Raw genomic sequence first — 21,067 nt, 5'->3', positions numbered from 1 at the left:
TCCAGAGTTCATCAGTTCTTTGGAAGCCTGAGTTCTCCTGAGCCCTTTCTTATTGTGGATTATTGTATCGATCATATTAGTTAAATATTTTCTCATTTGCACATCAGTATAGACTTGACCATATGTGGGGTGTTCCTTATGTAAGGAAGGGGAATTGATTGCATGTCTGTTCTTTAGTTTGGCCAGGTTTTTTGGGATTCAAAACCTTTTTTTTTTCTTTTTTTTTTTTTTTTTACATTCTATCATCTGAGATTCTCAGTCACCTCTATGCTCTGGGAGTAAAATAGAAGAAAATTTTCTTTTACTCTAAAGAAAGTAATAGTCCATTCTTTGCCCTTAGGGACTAGTTTTTTTCTAATGTATTATCAGGCTAACAGTTTTAAAATAAGACTTGTAGGAGGGTGTGAGAGAACTCCTGTGTCTTTCCTGTTAGAGCACTTCCCCCTAGGAGAACTGGTTTTGTGTCCTTGAGAAAATACCATCCCATCAGCCATGTGGTCACCACAGGGCTCCTTTGACCATAGTTCAACTCCCAGGGAGTAAACAGCACACAGCAGTTATGCAAGCATGTCAGCTAAAATCATGGTTCTAGTTTCCTATAGGCCTCTAAAGACTTTTAGATCTTGTTGGCTTAGAATTGGTTCCCTCGTGCTTCATAGTAAGATCTAGTAATGAAGGAGGCTGGCAAAAGACTACCTGCTTACTGTGAGGACTGGGGAAAGTAGAAATTGGGGAAGGGCAGGGAAAAGCCCTATAAGCTTCCATGTTTGTTGCCATATCAGCTATTTCATGAGCAGGACCATACTGCCATTGGAATATGCCTTGGCCCTCTAGGTTTTACTTCAGATTAGGAAAATGGAAGTTGGTTGTTCAAGTTCCCAGAAGTATTCCATAGTTTACCAACTTCTTACCAACCAGAGCTTACCAATTTATCAATAGATCAGCTGGAATGTTGGCAAAAGGGATAAGTAGATTCTCTTTATCCTCTTTGGTGGGACAGACTTACAGATGTTCTTGGCTATTCTTTTTCTAAACTTCTTCCTGGCTCTCACTAGAAGTTTTCCGAATCTTCCTCCTTCCTTCCCTCCTTCCTTTCCTTCGTTAATGAACATTTTTACCCTTTCCTCCCTCCTCTCCCAATAAGTAGTGTTAACCACAGTATACTTCTCTTGCTTTTCTTCATATAGGAGAGGCCTAAATCCCCCTCACCGAGTCAAATCCATCTCCATGACAACCTTTACGGAGCCTGAAGTGATGTTTCTCCAATCTCGTGGAAATGAGGTGAGGTGCCCACAGATAAGTTTGTTAGAAGGCCTTGGTTTTACCTGAAGCCTATTACAAAGGGTTTCTGTGTTTCTGGACTTATGACTCTTTTTTTCCTTTTGGTTAATATTTTCTTGTCTTTTTTGGGGGCAGGAGAACAATTTTTTTATTTCTGAATTTAAAAAACAACAAAAGCATTTCCATGCATAAAGCTCAATACAAAAAGATGATTTAATATGAAACCGTGAGTCTCCATTTCAAACTACTTGCTTTAAAAAACTGAAATCTGCATGTTGCTTTCAAAACTGCCTTGCTTGGCCATGCTTCTTATAGACTTTCTTCTCTTTTATGCTTTAAAAACAACAATAAAACACATCTTACTTCCTGTCTTAGTAACAATTCTAAGACAGAAGGGAAAAAACCCTAGACAAATAGAGTTAAATGACTTGCTCAGGGTTATACAGCTAGGAATTTTCTGAGGCTACATTTGAATCCAAGTCTTCCCAATTCCAGGCCTGGTGCTCTATCCACTGTGCCACCTATTGTCCCCACTTTTGTGCATTTCTAAAAACAATTAAATAGCCCTTATTTTTGGTATTGTTATTACCAGCCCTTCCCTCTGTAGGAACTAAATTTTCGTGTTTTGACTAAAATATATGGTTATAAATAATATGGTAGTTGCCAATTTAAAGTATTATTGCTTAAGTCAAAATGACTTTTAATAGCTTTTATTTACAAAAGAGGTGGAAAGAGGGGGCAGCTGAGTAGCTCAGTGGATTGAGAGCCAGGTTTAGAGAGGGGAGGTCCTAGGTTCAAATCTGGCCTTCCCAGCTGTGTGACTTTGGGTAAGTCACTTAACCCCCATTGCCTAGCCCTTACCACTCTTCTGCCTTGGAGCCAAAACACAGTATTGACTCCAAGATGGAAGGTAAGGGTTTAAAAAAAAAAGAGGTAGAAAGAATGAAAGTGGAGAAATACAGAAAGGTAGAGAAGACATTTAACCTATCTATCTTAAATATTGCTTTGGTGCTTGACTCAGCCAGGACTTGTTGACCTTCAACCAGGATTAAACTCTCTCCAGAAGACAGGAAAGGACAGCCTTTCTGTCCTTTCTCCTAAGTTCCCTCCAAGAGGTAGGTCAAGACAATGACTTGAGCTGCAAATGACTCCTGAGGCCGACTTTCTTCTTGAAGCTGACTTCTTGAAGCTGACTGACTTCTAGCCCCAGAAATGTAGGACCTTTTATGGTGGCTTCTTGTCCCTTCCCCTCTTCACAGGGACCAATCACAGTTTCCAAATTGCTTGGGGGGGGGAGGGGAACAGTGTCTGTGGGATCCACATCTCACCTTCTGGAGGGGTAATTCTCATAAAAAGGGTTCACAGATTCCTGACTGATTGAATTTCTGAAGAGGGTGTGAATTCTCTTAAGTGGTTTGCAAGCTCCTCCACCTAGTCAAGCTTTTGTTGATTCAATCAAAAGTTAGACAAAGGAGAGTTAATCCTGTCTTCACAATCTAGTGAGGTACTAAGTAGGGGTACTTAAGTTATTGTTAACCAAAGTTTTATCTCCAACTAGGCAAAGAGAATTAAAGGATTCCCTTTTCACAAGTGTAAACTCAGACTAGACAAAGAGAACCAAGAATTTCCTTTCACACCTTTTACCTTTCTCCCTTACTCCTCAATTAACTAAAAAAAAAAAAGAAAGGTGGAAAAAAATACTTATAAATAAGTATAGCTAAGCAAAACAAATTCACATAATTTTCAAAAATATGTGTCTCTGAACCTTGTGTCCATCACTTCTCTACTGGGAAGTGTATAACATGTTTCATCATAGGTTTTCTGAAGACATAGTCACTAATTTAAACAGAAGTATTTAGGTCTTTCAAAGTTAGTTTTCTTTAAAATGTCATTATCTAAATTGTTCTTATGGTTCTGCACATTTCTCTATCAATTCGTGCTACCCAGAATTCTTTGGCATGATCTTTTGCTATTTTTTATGGCACAATAATATTAAAATATATTTACATGCCATAGACAATGTAAAATACCTCATTCTTTTCTGATTCTTGGCTTATCTTTTTTAAATTCTCTTTTAGCATCTAGAAGTTTGTTTTGCTTGTGATTATTTCTCCCTAGTGATATCCTCCTTTTCTTAACCCCTCATCCCTTTCCCCTGTTCTCTTTTGAGTTTGATGTCTTCCTTCATCAAACTCATGTGTGTGTTCAACACTTTGCTCATTTCGGATAAGAGTGAGTTATCTGATGCCCACTTCCTTTACCTCTTTTTCTGTGTTTGTGTACTCTGCTTCTCAAGCAGTCCAGTTATTAGAAAACATACAACTCATTCCAATTGCTAAAATAAATTTACTTTCCTAGATTTCTCTGGACTCGTGTTTGTATTTTAAAAGTCCTATTCAACTCTGGTCTTTTCATTTGAAATCTTTCTAAGTCCTTTATTCCATTCAGGATCTATTCTTTTCCCTGAAAGATTATTCTTAGCTTGGGTAGTTAGTTATTTTTTTTGTCATAAATCTTTTACCATTTGTAATATTGTATACTAAGATCTCTTACGATTTCAGCACAGTAGTTTTCAATCATATTTATTTAATGTCTTGTTCATTTATTTCCTCAATTTTTGGGCCTCCCCTGGCAGAATCCTATTCTTTGCTATCAAAAAATATTAATATTTTTGTATATCCATTCAATCAGTAATCATCTATTAAATGCCTACTGTGATCTACGTACTGTGCTAGCCACTGAGGATACAAAAAAGAGGCAAAGACATCCTTAGACTTTGTTTTACTTAGAACTAATCCCTTTCTTAATCTTCCCTTCCCATAATCCCCTATCTCCATTTCTGTGCCTGTGTGTTTTTTGTTCTTTTGATTTTTTTTGTTTTCTTTTTTTAAAATTATTATTCTTTTTTTATTTTTTAGAAAAATTTTCCATGGTTACATGATTCATGTTCTTACTTTCCCCTTCACCCCTCCCCTCCATAGCTGACGCGTATTTCCACTAGTTTTAACATGTATCATCTATCAAGACCTATTTCCATGTTATTGATAGTTGCATTGGTGTGGTACTTTCCATCCCCAATCATGTCCACATAAACCCATGTATTCAAACAGTTGTTTTTCTTCTGTGTTGCCACTCCTGTAGTTCTTCCTCTGAATGTGGGATTCTTTTCCATAAATCCCTCAGAATTGTCCTGGGTCATTGCATTGCTGCTAGTACAGAAGTCCATTACATTCGATTTTACCACAGTGTATCAGTCTCTGTGTACAATGTTCTTCTAGCTCTGCTCTTTTCACTCTGCATCAATTCCTGGAGGTCATTCCAGTTTACATGGAATGTTCTTTTGAAAAAAGAAAGTTCAGTTGAGAATCCTCAATCACTCCTGCCCAGTCCCATCCTCTCTTCTTTGTGTCAACTTGGAAAAGCACAGAACTACCAATGTAGTCATAAAAACCAAGTCTTTATTTTATTAATTTTTTAAAATTTTTTAATATTTTAAAATTTTAAACCCTTACCTTCCGTTTTGGAGTCAATATTGTGTATTGGCTCCAAGGCAGGAGAGTGGTAAGGGTAGGCAATGGGAGTCAAGTGACTTGCCCAGGGTCACACAGCTGGGAAGTGTCTAAAAACCAAGTCTTTAATTAGGAAAGAGATAAGTCCATAATAATTGGCCGCCTACACAGAGCCAAGCACTACACAGAATCAAAACTGTCCTCTGGGGACAGTGTCTCTGGAAGGATCAACCTGCTAGAAAGATTCTCCAAAGAATAATAGAACTGGAGGATCTTATACTTTTTGGGGAACTAAGGACAGGGAAGAATGATTGATTGGCTTTATCCTGGCTATAAGGAGGAAATGATAAGTCCAGATAGGTTTATCAGGAAAGGCTAGTGTATTGTTCAGTCTGAAATGGGTGAGTCTGGGACTTCTCTCCTGGGTGAGTTTTTAGGGGACAGGGGCAAAATTGGGGTTCCCAAGTGGAGTGATTCTTCTTGTCTCCAGAAGACTCTCTCATTATATATCACATCATCCTTTCGAGGACTGAACTCGGAACCTTCAGTTTATGAGACTGAAGCGCTGCCTACTGCTCCAAAGGGTTACTCTGCTTGGGCTTGGCCCTGATGGGAATGATCATCTCCACACAAACTCAAAATAAGGTCTTTTTGTTAGTCTGAGACTAGTGAAGTTGGACTCTTCCCTCAGGGAGAAACTCTCATATGACAAGGTCAAACCTGGGGCTTTCACCTTTAAGCTAACTAAACTGGGGTTCATTAAATCTTTCTAGGCTACAAGTTTGGGAGCTTCTAGATTCCATGTTGACACCCCCTTATAATATTTTACTCAGTTTTGTGAGATAAATTTGGCTTCTGGAAAATTGTGTTTGTAGTTCTCTGCTTCTTAATAGTGTCAACTTGGAAAAACACAAAACCATTAAAGTAGTCAGCAAGACCAAATCTTTAGTCAGTGCTAGATACGGTGTTCAATATTTGGCCGACACACAGATTCAAGCACTTAATACCACACAGAGCCAGAGCTCTGGGATTCTGGTAACAGTGTCTCTGGGAAAATTCACCCACAAAGATGATTTTCCAAAGAATACTAGAGCATAGGGTCTTGTATGTCTTTTGGGGAATTAAAGACTGGCAGGTATGATTGATTAGCTTTACAGTGGCCACAAGGTAATGAGGAGTTCAGGGCTGGATTGTCAGGGAGAGTCTGATGTTTTACAATGGATTCAAAATGAAGATGCCAGCCAGGGGCTGGGCTACCTGGGAAAGGACTTCTAAAAAAGGTATTTAAGATTTAATTATTCCACCCAAACTGGGATCATTAAGTACTTTAAGGTTTATTGTCCAATCAGAGACAAGGTCAGTCTGGGACTTCCCTTAAGGCAAGTTTTGAATAGAGTTGACAATAATAATGAATTTGACAAACATCAGACATGTGTGTGTCTGGATTTTTTGACTATGACATTTCTGGGAGTTTTTCATTTGGGCATTTCTTTCAGGAGGTTATTTTTGATATGAGATATTCTTACAGTTCTATTTTTTCAGCTCTTTAACTTTGTTTTAATATTTCCTGTTGTTTCATGGAAGTATTATCTTCTATTTAGTCCATTCTAATTTTCAAGGAGTTTATTGCTTGAGCAAAGTTTTGAATTTTGTATGCCAGGCCCTATTAATTCCAAGCCTTTCTTCTGTAATTCACATTTCTTTTCCAGTATTTTCCTCATTCCATTTATAAAAACATTTTAAAAACTCTCGCTTGCTTCATCTCTTCTAGGAATTTTACTTGAGTTTTGTTCCTGTGCTTTTTTTTTTTCTGAGATTTTGCTTATAGATGTAGAGACATTTTTTCTGTTATAAGCATCCCTATCATAATACAAGTGGGGTTTTTTTTGTTTTGTTTTGTTTTGTTTACTCATTCTTCCAGACCACTTTCTGACTTCATACTTGATGTTAGGACTGGGCTCTTGCAACACTTCTAGAGGGATAATCAGGATCATTCTTGGAGTATTGAGTGTTGTGTTATTCCAGGATCTCAGGGATAGACTAGGGAACCTGTGAGCTTTTAGTGCTCCCAGAATAGTTTGATCCAGGTCTGAGTGTAATCTCTGCAGGTCTCTGAATTCTTTGGCTATGTACAAAAGTAGACCACTGTTAGACTCTCTGGGTGCTGTAGTGCTCCTCATGCTGCATGTTCCTGGACAGAACCTATCCCAAGTGTCCAAAGACTTTATATGCCTCCCTTTGCCAATCTGGGCTGAACAAAGGTCTCATGATGGCCTTTTTTGGATTTCCTCATCAAGATTCAGACTAGTACATTTTCTGGATCTTTTTGGAGACGTTTGTGGATGAGAATCCACCACACTGCTTCCTACCACCTTCAATATCTTGGCTCTTCCCTAACTTGCCCCAAGTTTTGCTACTGATGGGTATTTTCTTTTATTTACTTATATATCTCTCCAGATTTAGTTCCTGAATTGGGGCCTCAAGGCAAGGCCATGCTTCACCCCTTAACATTTTTCAATGGATTTAGGGTACATTGTGTTATTTGTTCAGGATGACATAGTTTATGGTTTGTCCATGACCTTCATTAAAGGTGTAAGCAGGGAAAAGGAGACAAACTCAAAATCACTTTCTGTGAAGTTAATTCCTTGCCAAAAAAATAAAAGAAAGAAAAGAGTGCCAGTAAAGCATTTAAAAACATACACAGAAGAGAGCAGAAGAAAGCTCAGAAGGGAACCCAGTCAGGCAGAATAGTGCTAAGACTGCTGGGTCAAATTTAATATATACTTCCAAAAAAACCAAGCTGTAAATAATAAAGACTCTGGTTGTCATATATGGAAATACTCATGTCTGATGTTTGTCAAGTTCATAACAAAAAAAGAAAATGAATTCATTATACATAAAACTGTGAATTCTGAGAATCAGTGTTATTTCAAAGAGGCAGCATATGGTACAGTAGAAGAAAATATACACCAGGTTTGGAGTCCAAGGTTGCCTGTTGGCTTTTTCACTAATGAAGACATAAAGAGCTCGAATTCTCAACTGAACAGTAGGAATTCAAAATATTATTTTTAAGCTTAAAAGGTTCTTTGTCCTAACTCTGCAAGATCTTGCTGATAATGATAGCAAGAATGTGAAACAGTTCCAGGAAATAAAGACAGCCACACTTTTATTTTCTTTTCCTTTGAAGATACCCTCTTCTTGGCCCCTATGCAATCTGCAAACTGTATTAATTGATAACATTTTGTTCCCTTTTGGTGTAAGGTATAAAACCCTCTTTGTGAAACTTATTTTTTGGAAAGAAAAGTCTAAATGTAATTTTCAACCTGCTTCTCTCTCTTTTGTAATTGCAGAATTAAAAAAGATTCATTCATTCCCAAGCATAACTGATTTGATTATAGAATTGTTTTTTTCTGGAACATCACTGAGCACCTAAATGACATAACTTCTCTTGGCCTCAATTCTCATCTATTAAATGAAAGGACTGAATTAAATGACCACTTTAAGTTCCTTCCAGCATTTTCTTTAGTTGTATGATCCTGAGATGCCTGTAGATTTGCCTTTATACAAGGACATATACCTAATCTACATGGCCCAGTCTAAAGGTAGTAGGTATTAGAAATTTATGCTTGGGGCAGCTGGGTAGCTCAGTGGATTGAGAGCCAGGCCTAGAGACTGGAGGTCCTAGGTTCAAATCCGGCCTCAGACACTTCCCAGCTGTGTGACCCTGGGCAAGTCACTTGACCCCCATTGCCCACCCGTACCACCCCTGAGCCAATACACAGAAGTTAAGGGTTTAAAAAAAAAAAAGAAAGAAATTTATGCTTGTGTGACATGGAATTTCTGGGGGTTTTTTGTGTTTTTTTTTTTGACCCGTAATAAGACTGGATTCTCAAAACCTGATCGTCACTCACAAGTATTTAGCACTATGATTAGGTCAGAGCTCTATTAAACTGAGAAGTAGGGTAAAGGTCTAGCTAAATTGTCTCAAAAAGTATTGAAATCCACTCCTCAAGCAGTTTTCCAAATTTTTTGTAGAGCTTGTTTTTGTGCAACCTGAGCCAACCAAGAATGGGTTTTGTATTCAAGACATAGTTGGGAAATGTTGCCTTTTTGACACTCCAGTCCCATTTAAAAAAACAAATGGAGAATTTTAAAAAAATTGTGGACCAAACATGTCAACAGATAATCACTGCTATGATGAGTACCAACTAATAAACTTTCTTGGACATTTCCCCACATTTTCTAGATTTAATATTTCTGAATTAGATCTCCCTCATCCCAAAGGGATTGAAACAAAAAAGTCAAGATGACATAGGTACATTGTCAGAAAAAAGCTGTAATGTTTCTATCTAGACTCTGCGTCTACTTTTGTGCCTAAAATAGTGCTCTACACATAGTAGATTCTTAATAAATATTTGTTGAATTCAACTCCTTTTGAAAAAAGTTCTCAACTAAGCCTAAATGTTTGTGGAATGTTTGTTAGTGTGGCATATTTATGTTCCTCACACTGACCAGTATGAGGAACTTGGATCATGAAGACAAGGGGCTCTGTCAGCCTAGGAACCACCCATTTCTTAAGACCATTAGTGGCCTCATTATACTGATAAACATTAACAGTTCTCTGTGTGTGGGGAAATGCTTGTATGTTATACTTTTAAGTTTAATCTGTATCAGTAACATTTTCCTGATTGAAAATGTGTGTAGTTTTTACATTGTCTTCTCCAGCACTTTGTTTACCTGGGTCTCCTCTTTGTACCACACAGGTTTGTAGGAAGATCTGGCTAGGCCTCTTTGATGCACAGTCCTCCATAGTCCCAGATTCCAGGGACCCTCAAAAGGTGAAGGAGTTTCTTCAAGAGAAATATGAGAAGAAGCGATGGTAATCATGGAGGAGGGAGGAAACAGTAACATAGATATGTGTGCTATATATTTTTCCTCTTTTTCCAAATACAACTTTCCAGATATGAATTTGTGACTCTTCTGGAAGCTTAGGTTAAGTTTTTATAGATTCAATCACAGTTAAATCCTGTCATAATTCTATAGACCTAATCTTTATTGAAGGACAGTATTTCTTGTCCTTAATCATATGTCATGTATAATTGATGTTCCTCAAGTTTAACATAAGTGGATTAATTAGAATGATGGAAGCATTAATTAGAAGGCTGACAGCAATGTGTGTTTATTCATAACAGGTTGGTATCTTTTGTGGGAAAAGAAGTTGGAGGCAGGTATTTTACCAAATGAAGCCTGCCAGCTGTGTGACCCTGGGCAAGTCATTTGACCCCCATTGCCCACCCTTAGCACTCTTCCACCTATGAGCCAATACACGGAAGTTAAGGGTTTAAAAAAAAAATAAAATAAAACTTACCAACCAAATGAAGCCTGACCCTTTATTATCTTAATAAATACACTGAGGCACAAAGGGATGTTTAGAGATAGAAAGGATAAGAGCTGGAGTTATAGAAATATGGAGATGCAGAGTTTGGAAGCTTGGGAATTATATAATAGAAACCCTACCTGTAGAAAAAAATGCAAATTGTAGGCAAAGGGATATTTAAGGAAATCGTCTGTCTTGGAATCAGTTCATAATATTGATTCTAAGACAGAAGGAGAGAGTTTAAAAGAAGAAAAAAAGTCCAGTACAATTTTTTTTTAATAGAAAGGACTGCCTTGTAATCAAATTGTGTGTGTGTGTGTGTGTGTGTGTGTCAAGTGAATCCTCACTATTTTTATTATTATCATTATTGTTCTTGTGTAGATTCCTTGTTACTAAAAGTGTTTCTGTAGCATCTACATGACCACCTGTCAGGAATGTTCTAGGTCAGTGGGGTCAAACTAAAATAAAAAGGGAGACTACAAATCCATACTGCAGACCACATATTGGCTTAGTTTGAAAATGTAATGTTATCTGTTCTGTTGTATTTTTATTTATCATGTTAAATCCTCCCCAGTTACATTTTAATCTGGTTCAGAACCCATTTGAAGAGGATATCTTTGCATTAGTTGAGAGGATCTCTAAATGCTCTTCCAATTCTGAAAACAACACGATTTGATTCATATACAATAATGGATGCTTTCCTAGAAGTTCAGAGAGCACATAAACTGGGGGGATAATTAGTTGGTACTCCTTCTTATTCCACTTAGCTTGTTTGTTCCTTGAAGGTATGTTCCCCCAGACCAAGTCAAGGGATCATCCTATGCCAAAAGCAGCACCTCTACCCCTACCCAAGATTCAACTTCAGATGTAAAGCCCTTGAAGACACTTCTTGGGGACCCTGGGCCCTCTTCTGCTATTTCCAGCTCTAATCAGGTAAGTGTCAGATACAAAGGCATAATTTATAGAGGGGCAAAGATATAGAGATCTCATTTCAGTCTTTAAATCCTATAGATTGAGTGATAAGGTAGCAGAACAAAGCTTTACAATGAATTCTGCTTGTGTGTCACTGTCTTCTAAAAAATGTCCCTAGTCTTCCCCTTGTTAAAAAAGGAATAAGCCTGCAGGAAGTAGAGTGGGAGAAAGTCAGAGCAGACCTAATGAGTTTACCTTTGTTATAATAAAAACTGATACTCCTGTCTATTAGATGTAGATGTAGATGAAGTATAGAGAGAGGATAAGATGACATCTCTCTCCTTTATAACAGTTGCCCAGGCAGGATCCTTTAGGTCAATGGATGATATCCCTTCAGGACCCACGTGGGGTTAATTGATATTATTTAATGTGCTCTTTAGCTGGGTAACGTTGGAATCTGACTGCATCTCTCCCTTCCCAAAGAAGCTTTGAATAACCACTTCAGGAAGGCACTTTAAACTTCAATTATATTTAACAAAGGAGGATAATGGGATTGGATAGAGGTATTGGGAGAACCTAGTTAAAATGATGATGATGATTAATCTCTAACTGTAGGCCAGTAAAGGAATTAAGATGATAACTTCTCTCTGGTACAGCCTGGCCAGAGCCACACCAGAGCTGGTAAACTGCTTGTATAAACTTTCATCTTCTTCTTCACTAGATGATAAGCCTAACCAGTTTGAGATATCCACCCCTTTCCACCCTTTTCTTCTTCTCCTGCCCACTTTCGGGCCCTGGGACACCTAGATAACTAAGATGATTGAATTCCTAATATCTAGGGGCAGTAGAATCAGAGATGATGGTCTGGGTATGGGTTGTTGATGGTACAGGAACAAACAGGAGGAGCTTGCAGGGTTGAGTCTGCAAGTCTCAATCCCACAAAGAACAGGATCCACTGATCTCTGGTCTCAGGGAAAGAAAGAACCAAGAACCCCTGCCAGGGCTACCAGGGTGGTTTTATACGCCCCCTGGGCCAACTGCCCTCTCCTGTCCCCATGCCTCTCTGGAAACATTCCGACATCCAACTGATCCACCTGTCAATCACAGTGTGAACTCCTAATTCCCAGAGATTCAATATAACACCTTTGGAGCAAGAGAAGGGGCTATTAGGTTGGGGAAAGTTCTTTATCAAATAGGGAAAAGTGGTCAATATTAGCTACAGCTGGAATTGATTACTGTGTTATTTGCTAATAATGTTTCACTGAGGCTTGTTGCCTTCACATTACTTTACTTTGTAGGTCCCAAAGCCTACAAAGTCCTGTGAGTTTATCAATAGAATGTGAAAGAAGCCATCCTATTTTGCTCCCTGGAATTTTCTCAGCACAGAGACCACATGATATCCAGTACACTTGTCTACCTGTCTTACTAGGACAATACAAAGTTAGAGGAAGTTCTGGGAGGCTTCTAGGATTTCTGGCTCCATAATTATTGTAATTAATTCCTCTCTAATCCTCAGGCTCGACTTTCTCAGCACCGGTGCTCCCAACCACCCTCCCTCCCTTCAGTCAAGAAAGCCAGCACGGACCTGTTGGCTGACATTGGTGGAGACCCTTTTGCTACTCCCCAACCAGCATCAAACTTTGCTGTCTTTGGGGGTAAGTTGGATCTAGACTTAAAAACAATTTCAGGTACTCGTGTAGAACCCATTCCTTTGGGGTAACTTGAATTTTGTTTGACCTTGGAATTAGTTCATTCATGTAGGAGGTGGTACATTATAGTAATTTTATATTGGTCAGTGGGGAGAGGTTGAAAAGAAGAAAAAGTGGCCATAACACTGGGGCTTGAGCTGGGGTACTAAAAATAAATTGGGGGGTAGTACTAAATAAAAACAGAAGGAGTTTCAGAGCTTTCTCTTAGCCTTCTGAAAATAATCTTTGCTTTTTTATTCCTTCTTTGCCCTCTCTTCCTTTGCAGAAGGTTTGTAGTAAGAATGATATATCATTCTGTATATCAGAGTAGGCCAGTGGAGGCTTGTCTGTCCACAAGAAATTGTCTGCCTCTCTGGTGTTCCCCTCTCCCCATTCTGTTGAACTCTTGCTCTGTACCTTGTAAAGGCAGTGTTGAATCAGTGTTGAACCATGTTAAGCAACATGCTATGAAGCTGGTAATAACAGCTAACTTGACCCACTGGGTGCTAGGTAGTAAGGTTCCAAATTACATTGAATCAGATGAACTCTTACAGAGATAAATGGGCTCAAAATCTCAACCTTGCAAGGTTGTCCAGTTAGATGAATCATGGCCAGATGGATGGCATTTTCAGTGAAAATGATCAGGGGATTTTAGTGATTTTGAGCTCCCCTGAATTGGAGGTCAGTTCTCCATATCTAGCCAGTCCCAGGTCTAGCTTCATCTCACCAGGGCCCAAGCCATCTTTCTCTTCCTCCTGGAAAGCCCTGTCCCATATCTAATTTCTGCTTCTTGCTCTTGTAATGATAAATCAGCTCGGCATTACCATTACTACTAGAAAAGGCACAATCATCTCATGTCCTGTTGTTCTATTTACAGTCCTTGCAATTCTGAGTTGAATACCTAGACCTAAGCTCCCATCCTTGGTCAACATTCCCCACACTCTTCCATCTTTCATAGGTCCCTCTCCAACTCTACCCTCCCCATCCCCCCTTTTAAAAAACAAATTGCATTTCAGATTGGATCTTCCTCTCATGGCCCTTCTATCTCCTGATCTATCATCAGAGAAATCTTTCTCTTCAATGGCACAGCACTCTTGGTAACTCTTTCCAGGTGTACCATCTCTCATCACCATTGACACAGTGGGCTAAGAGGGGGAGGAGGTGGTTTTTTGCCTCTCCTTTACATGTCCCTCCCTTTCCTTAACTAGCCTCACTGCCATACTGTTCCTCCTTTGAGATTCACTTCATCCAGAAATAACTATCCAATTCCTGGTTACCTATGGGCTGTCAGGTAATTTTCTTTCCTTTATAGTGAAGTTCAGTATCCACTTCAGTTTGTTCTACCTGACCTCAGTGCCTGTGCTATCATTCTATCTTTGGATTCTCTTTTACATCAAAACTGAGGAAAAAAAACCAACTTTCTCTACTACTTACCTTTTCTTTCTCCCCTCCCGTTCCTTAGCTCCTTGCAGTCTCACTTCTCTCCCTACAATTCAAACAACACTTTCCAAGGTCTTCAGAGATCACTTTAGTGTTAAATCTAATGGCATTTTCTAGATCATCTTTTTTGACCTCTCTACAGTGTTTAGCACTGTTTACTACTCTCTCCTTCTGTCTTTGTCTTGTGCCTGGGTTTTCATGACACTTAATCTAGTTTTATTTCTACCTGTTAGACCATTCTTGGTTAATCATGTCCTGCATCTTGTATGTGGGTATCCTTAATGACTTTATTCTGGGCCCTCTCTTTTCTCTTCACACCTCCCCTAACTCTTGGTGATCTCTTCAGCTCATATGGTTTCCACTATTACCTCTGTGCAGATGATTCCCAAGTCTATACAGTGATCTCTCACCTATCCCAGGAGTTAATGTTCCAGACACTCCTACGATAGGTAAAAATCCACAAAGTAGCAGGAGAGCGAACAGACTGATGCTACAGTCACACTGCCAATCAGAGCCCAGGATACAGAACACAGCGCTGTGGTTGGTTGCCTTTCGTCAGCCAATAGTGTGCCATGTACAGTATCACATTGGCAAATTTGCACAAGTTGTAGTAGTGTACTGTATTCCCATTGTGTACAGTACAATATTCATCTGCAAAATCCTGTGGTATAGTGAACACTTCACAATACAGAGTTAGATACATTTTTTAAAAAACCCACGATACAGTGAAGCTGCGATAAGTGAACTGTGATATAGCGAGGGACGACTGTACATCCATTCCTTATCTCTCTTCAGAGCTCCTTTCTTGCCTCTGTTCTGGGTTACTTGACATATCTGCCTAGATAAGTATCTCAAGCTCAACATATCTTAAGCAGAACTCATTGAGTTTCTTTTTAAATCCATCCTTCCTCTTAATTTCCCTCTCTCTGCCAAGGGAAACACCATTCTTCCTGCTACTAAGATTTGCAGCCTTGAAGTCATTTTCAGCTCTTTCACCTTTCTTCAATTCCATGTTCCATCAGTGGCCAAGTCATGCCAATCCTGCTTGTTCACCATTTCTTGCATCAGTTCCCTTTCCTTCAGCTTATTCACAACCACTTTCTTCCAGACCTTCATCTTTCTTGAACAGGATCTTTCTGCTTTTAAGACTCTTTCCTATAGTGCATCTTCCACACAGTTACCAAAATTATATTCCTATAGTGATAATTCTATATGTAGAATTATATATATAGTGATATTCCTATATAGATAAACATGATGCTCCTGTGTTCAGGAAGTATAATAATTAAAATTGGTTGCCAAATATAATAGTTAAAATTTTGGTTTGACAAAGATAATAATGGTTAAAAAAAACAATTGTGGTCACCATTCATAAAAATTAAAGTTAAACTATGAATCAGTAGACTGTTAGTAGCTTTATTTATAGCAAGGTAAAGATTTTAAAATGGGAAATATAGGAAGGAGGTAGAAAATATCACCTACCTAAAAATACCTTAAGTCCTAATCTTAGTGCCTCCAGACCTCGAATTCGAATAAGAATCTCACCAGAATCCAAAGTCTGGATCAGGAAGCCGAGAGCCAAAGATGTTGAAAAACCACTGAGAGCCTTCAGCACACACAGGAGGCCCAAACCACCAAGAAGTCCATCAGAGCTTACGCTCTGCCAAGAATGAAGAGCCAAGAATCCAAGAATGAAACCAAGAATGCCCAAATCTCTCTCAGACTCCCGCTTATATACAATTTTCTCTACTTATCAGCTCTCCTTGTCACATCTCAGGAATCAATTACAGCCTTTCAATTTACCTAGTTTGTGGCTTTTTAAGGTGTGAATTTTCTTTATTAGTGATTTACTAAGTGTTAAGTATGGATACTTTAAGTTCTTGATTGATTAACTTAAAGTAGACAAAGGGAATAAAAATTCCCTTTCACAGAAGTTCAATGCTTCCTTGTTGTCTTAAGATGCACTGCAAATTCTGTTTGACATTTAATAAATTTCTCCAACCTGCCTGTCTTTTTAGGCTTATTATACTTTACTCCCTCTACCTGTTCTCTATCCTCCAGTTAAACTGGCTTACTTGCTATTCCTTATGCAAGAGATTCCATTTACCACTTCCTTTGCAAAAGCTTTCTGTCCCCCATATCTGACATGCTCTCCCTTCTCATCTCTATCTCTTTGAACGCCTAGCTCCCTTTAAGCTTAGCTCAGGTACCATATTTTATAAGAGGTTTTTCCTGACTTCCATAGTTATAGGATCCCCTCCTCTCTCTTTGTGTATTTATAGCCTGTATTTATTCAAACTTACTGTGTCCCTTTCTGGAGTATAAGCACCTTCAGAGAAGTAAACATCAGGGATTCTTGGACCATTTGCTTAGACAGTTCGTTAAAATACAGTTAATAAAATATTTTAAAAAACAAATTCTTAGACTGGGGTCTGAGTTAATAACTGAGTTAAGAACCCACTTATAAAAGCTTGATTGTGGGGGCAGCTGGGTAGCTCAGTGGATTGAGAGCCAGGCCTAGAGACAGGAGGTCCTAGGTTCAAGTCCGGCCTCAGACACTTCCCAGCTGTGTGACCCTGGGCAAGTCACTTGACCCCCATTGCCTACCCTTACCAATCTTCCACCTATAAATCAATACACAGAAGTTAAGTGTTTAAAATTTAAAAAAAAAAAGCTTGATTGATTTATAGTTTAATTGTATCTTAATGATCAAACCATAATCTGTGTTCAGTCCTTGGCACTACATTTGGAAGGATGTTAGGGTAGAGAAGAAGCTCAGAAGACTACACCACCATATTGGGAATGATTAGCTCAAAGGAGAGATAACTATAATATATCATATCATATAAAGAATAGCAGTCTTCAAGGATTTGAAAGGCCTTTTTTATGAAAGAGGAAAGAAGTAATGCAGTGCAAAGACTATAGGAATGCAGGAAACTGTGTGCAAGTCCCTTCTTGTTGACAATGCCTAGTGTAACAACTATGGGCAAATTACTTAACTTCTCTGAGCTTTGGTTTCCTTGTCTATAAAACAGTGCCTTTCTCACAGAACTGTGAAGTTCAAGTGAAATAATTTATGTAAAGTGCTTTGCAAACCATAAAGTGACATATAAATGTCAAGTATTATAGTTAGCATAAAAAGGGATAAGCACAGAAACTACATTATGATGAAAGGGACCATAAATAACAAACCAATATATTATATTATACTTATATGCTCTAAATGCTTTAGCAAAAGAACTCATAATAGAAAAAATAAACTGAACTCCAAGAAAACTGAGAGTAATATAGTAATGGTAAGAGATTTTAGAGTTCGTCTCATAGTTTTGGACACATCTAACAAAGATAAACAGAAGGGAAAATAGAGAATTAAATTGCTGGGAAATCTAGAGTTGAAAGACTTATTGTATCTTCTATATGAGACTGCTTAAGAACATATATATATTTAAATTTTTTATTAGAATATTTTTCCATGGTTACATGATTCACGATTTTTCCCACCTCTCTTCCCTCCCCCTGCCAGAGCTGACAATCTCACTGGGTTATACATGTATTGTTCAAAATCTATTTCCATGTTATTTGTATTTGTAATAGAGTGATCTTTTAATGCCAAAACCCCAATCATATCCCCATCGAACCATGTGATCGATTACATGTTTTTCTTCTGCATTTCTGCTCCCACATTTCTTTCTCTGGATGTGGATAGAATTCGTTCTCATAAGTTCCTCTGGATTGTCCTGGATCATTGCATTGCTGCTAGTAGAAAAGTCTATTACATTTGATTGTGCCACAGTGTATCAGTGACTGTGTATAATGTTCTCCTGGTTCTACTCATTCTGCTCTGCATCAATTCCTGGAGGTCTTTCCAGTTCACATGGAAATCTTCCAGTTCATCATTCCTTTCAGCACAATAGTATTCCATCACCATCAGATACCATACTTTGATAGACACCCCCTCGTTTTCCAATTTTTTGCCACCACAAAGAGAGTGGCTATAAGTATCTTTGTACAAGTATTTTCTTTATTATCTCTTTGGGGTACAAACCCAGCAGTAGTATGGCCTGGGTCAAAGGGCAGACAGTCATTTAAAGCCCTTTGGGCATAATTCCAAATTGCCCTCCAGAATGGTTGGACCAATTCACAACTCTAGCAGCAGTGTATTAGTGTCTCAATTTTGCCATATCCCCTTCAACATTTTAGATATATATTTTTAAGCCCTTACCTTCTGTTTTAGAATTGATACAGTGTTGGTTCCAAGACAGAAGAGTAGTAAGGACTATGCAATTGGGGTTAAATAACATCCAGGAGGTCATGGAGGCCACATTTGAACCCAAGACCTCCCATCTCTAGGACTTGCTGTCTACTAAGTCACCTAACTGCCCCTAAGAATAGATTTATTTTTCAATACTCCATGGAACTTTCAGAGAAACTAATTTGTGTATTAGGGCACAGAGAAATTGCTAACAGATGTCAAAAAGACAAAAATAGTTAACACATTTTTTATAGAACATAATAAAAATAGTTATCAGTTCAGAGAGCACAAAAACAAAAGCATAAATGGAAACTTAACAGTGAAATTCTTTTTTCCTCTGGAGAAGTTCTTTTTTTTTTTTTAATAACAAATTTCCATATGAGTTTTCCAAAGTTATATGATCTAAATCGTTTCCCTCTCTTCTTTTCTTCCCACTCCTGGAACTGGCTATCAATTCAGTCTGAATTATATATATTATCATGAAAAATATGTTTCTATATTATTCATTTTTGTATGTGAATATCTTATAAAACCAAAACTCTAAAACATATACCCAAATAAACAAGTGATAAATCATATGCTTCCATCTGCATTCTTACTCCAACAGTTCTTTCTCTGGAGGTGGATAGCAAGTCCCTCAGAATTGTTCTGGATTATTGTATTGCTATTAGTAGCAAAGTCTGTCACATTTTGATCATTCCACAATATTGCTGTTACTGTGTATAATGTTCTCCTGGTTCTGCTTATTTCACTCTGCATTAGTTTATGTAGGTCTTCCAGTTCTTTCTGAAATCATCTCATTCACCATTCCTTATAGCACAATAGTATTCCATCACTGTCATATACCACAATTTGTTCAGCCATTCCCCAGTTGAGGAACATTTCTTTAGTTTTTAATTCTTTGCCACCACAAAAAGAGCAGCTATACATATTTTTGTACAAATAGTCCCTTTCCCCCTTTTTTTTTTTATCTCTTTGGAATAGAGACCTAGTAGTGGTATTACTGGACCAAAATGCCTAGGATGCAACTAAAACAGTTTTGGAGAAAATATATTCTTACAGATATATATTTGCAACATAGAAAAAGATACGATTAATGAACTAAACATGTAGATTTCTAAATAGAAATAGAAAGCCAGCAAACCAGCAGACATAAAATAAGTGCAAAAGAGATATTAAAAGTTAGAGGAGCAATAGATAAAACAGGAAACCAAAAAAACTTATAGAAATGACAAATAAAACTAAAAGCTTCTTTGAAAAACCTAACTAATAAAATTAATAAACATTTAGCTAATCTGATTAAAGAGGGAAGAAAAACAACTTAGAAAACAACTTAGCAAACAAGATGAAATCATAACAAAACCAGAAAAAAAGTCAGAATCTACTATGTATAGTTAGTTATATTCTAGCAAAATTAAGAACACAAAATAGAGGAATGCTTCCAACAATATAAAATGCCAGGGGCAGCTAGTTGGCTCAGTGGATTGAGAGCCAGACCTAGAAACCAGAGGTCCTAGGTTCAAATCTGGACTCAGACACTTCCTAGCTGGGTGGCCCTGGGCAAGTCACTTACTCCCCATTGCCTAGCCCTTACCGTTCTTCTGACTTAGAACCAATACATGATATTGATTCTAAGATGGAAGGTAAGGGTTTAAAAAAAATTAAGCAACTTGCTACTACGCATGTATATGCATGTATGTGTGTGTGTGTGTATATATACATATACATATAAAAATACCCAAGTTAATAGAACACCAAGTAAAAACCTTAAATAATCTCAGAAAAGGAACTAGAACTAGCTGTGAAGAACTACTAAAGGAAAAAAACTCATTCTGATGAATAGGAGAATTCTATTAAACATGCATTTAGTGCCACTTTTGTTGTTCAGTTATTTTCGGTTGTGACTGACTCTTTATGACCCTATTTGGAGTTTTCTTTGGCCATTTCTTTCTCCAGTGAATTTTACAGATGAAGAAAGTGAGGTAAACAGCATTAAGTGACTTGCCCAGGGTCACACAGCTAATAAGTGTCTGAGGCTAGATTTGAATCCAGGACCTCCCATCTCCAGATTTAGTTCTGTATCCATTGAGCCACCTAACTGCCCCGGAATCCATTATTCTTTGTGGAAAAAGGATACTTCGCAGTGATTCACAGATCATTGACTTCCAAGCTTTTAGAATTTGTTTTCCCTTCTTAATCCATCCCTAAGAAAGTTGTCTTTTGTTCTTGATCTAACTCACCCCAAAAGAAGAGACCTGGAAAAAAACATTTTTTTTTTAATTAGAAAAATATTTCTTTCTTCCTATTTCTAGAAAAACTGGGGGAAAAGAAGGGGGAGGGCAGTGTTATATACATCCAAACCTCTCATTGGAGGTCTTCAAACAAGGCTCGGTGACTGTTTGGAGGTTGTTGGAGGTTTTACAGTAGGTAGAGGTGAGACTGTGTGGCCTCTAAAGGCTCCTTTTCCCTCTGAAATTTTGTCATTCTGTGAAAAGGCACTATGTGTAGAATTCACTAGAATTGGAACCCTCTAATGTGACCCTTCCTGTTTGCATATGCTTGTCTCAGATTTGAAGGGCTTTGAGATAATTTATTTTAAAAACCCTTC

General features: G+C 38.0%; 1 protein-coding gene across 1 annotated transcript in view; it reads left to right on the top strand.

The window, feature by feature from the left end:
* AGFG2 (ArfGAP with FG repeats 2) overlaps positions 1–21,067 on the top strand; it is a 50,633-nt gene that overhangs the window by 14,806 nt on the left and 14,760 nt on the right. The window contains exons 2-5 of the mRNA XM_044673495.1: positions 1,188–1,281; positions 9,554–9,669; positions 10,953–11,100; positions 12,596–12,734. Of these exons, the coding sequence (XP_044529430.1) occupies positions 1,188–1,281; positions 9,554–9,669; positions 10,953–11,100; positions 12,596–12,734 (497 nt within the window). The remainder of the gene's footprint in view (positions 1–1,187; positions 1,282–9,553; positions 9,670–10,952; positions 11,101–12,595; positions 12,735–21,067) is intronic.

This window comes from Gracilinanus agilis, chromosome 4 (assembly GCF_016433145.1).
Source record: "Gracilinanus agilis isolate LMUSP501 chromosome 4, AgileGrace, whole genome shotgun sequence".
Classification (NCBI taxonomy): Eukaryota; Metazoa; Chordata; class Mammalia; order Didelphimorphia; family Didelphidae; genus Gracilinanus; species Gracilinanus agilis.
This window is presented reverse-complemented; position numbering and strand designations above follow the sequence as displayed.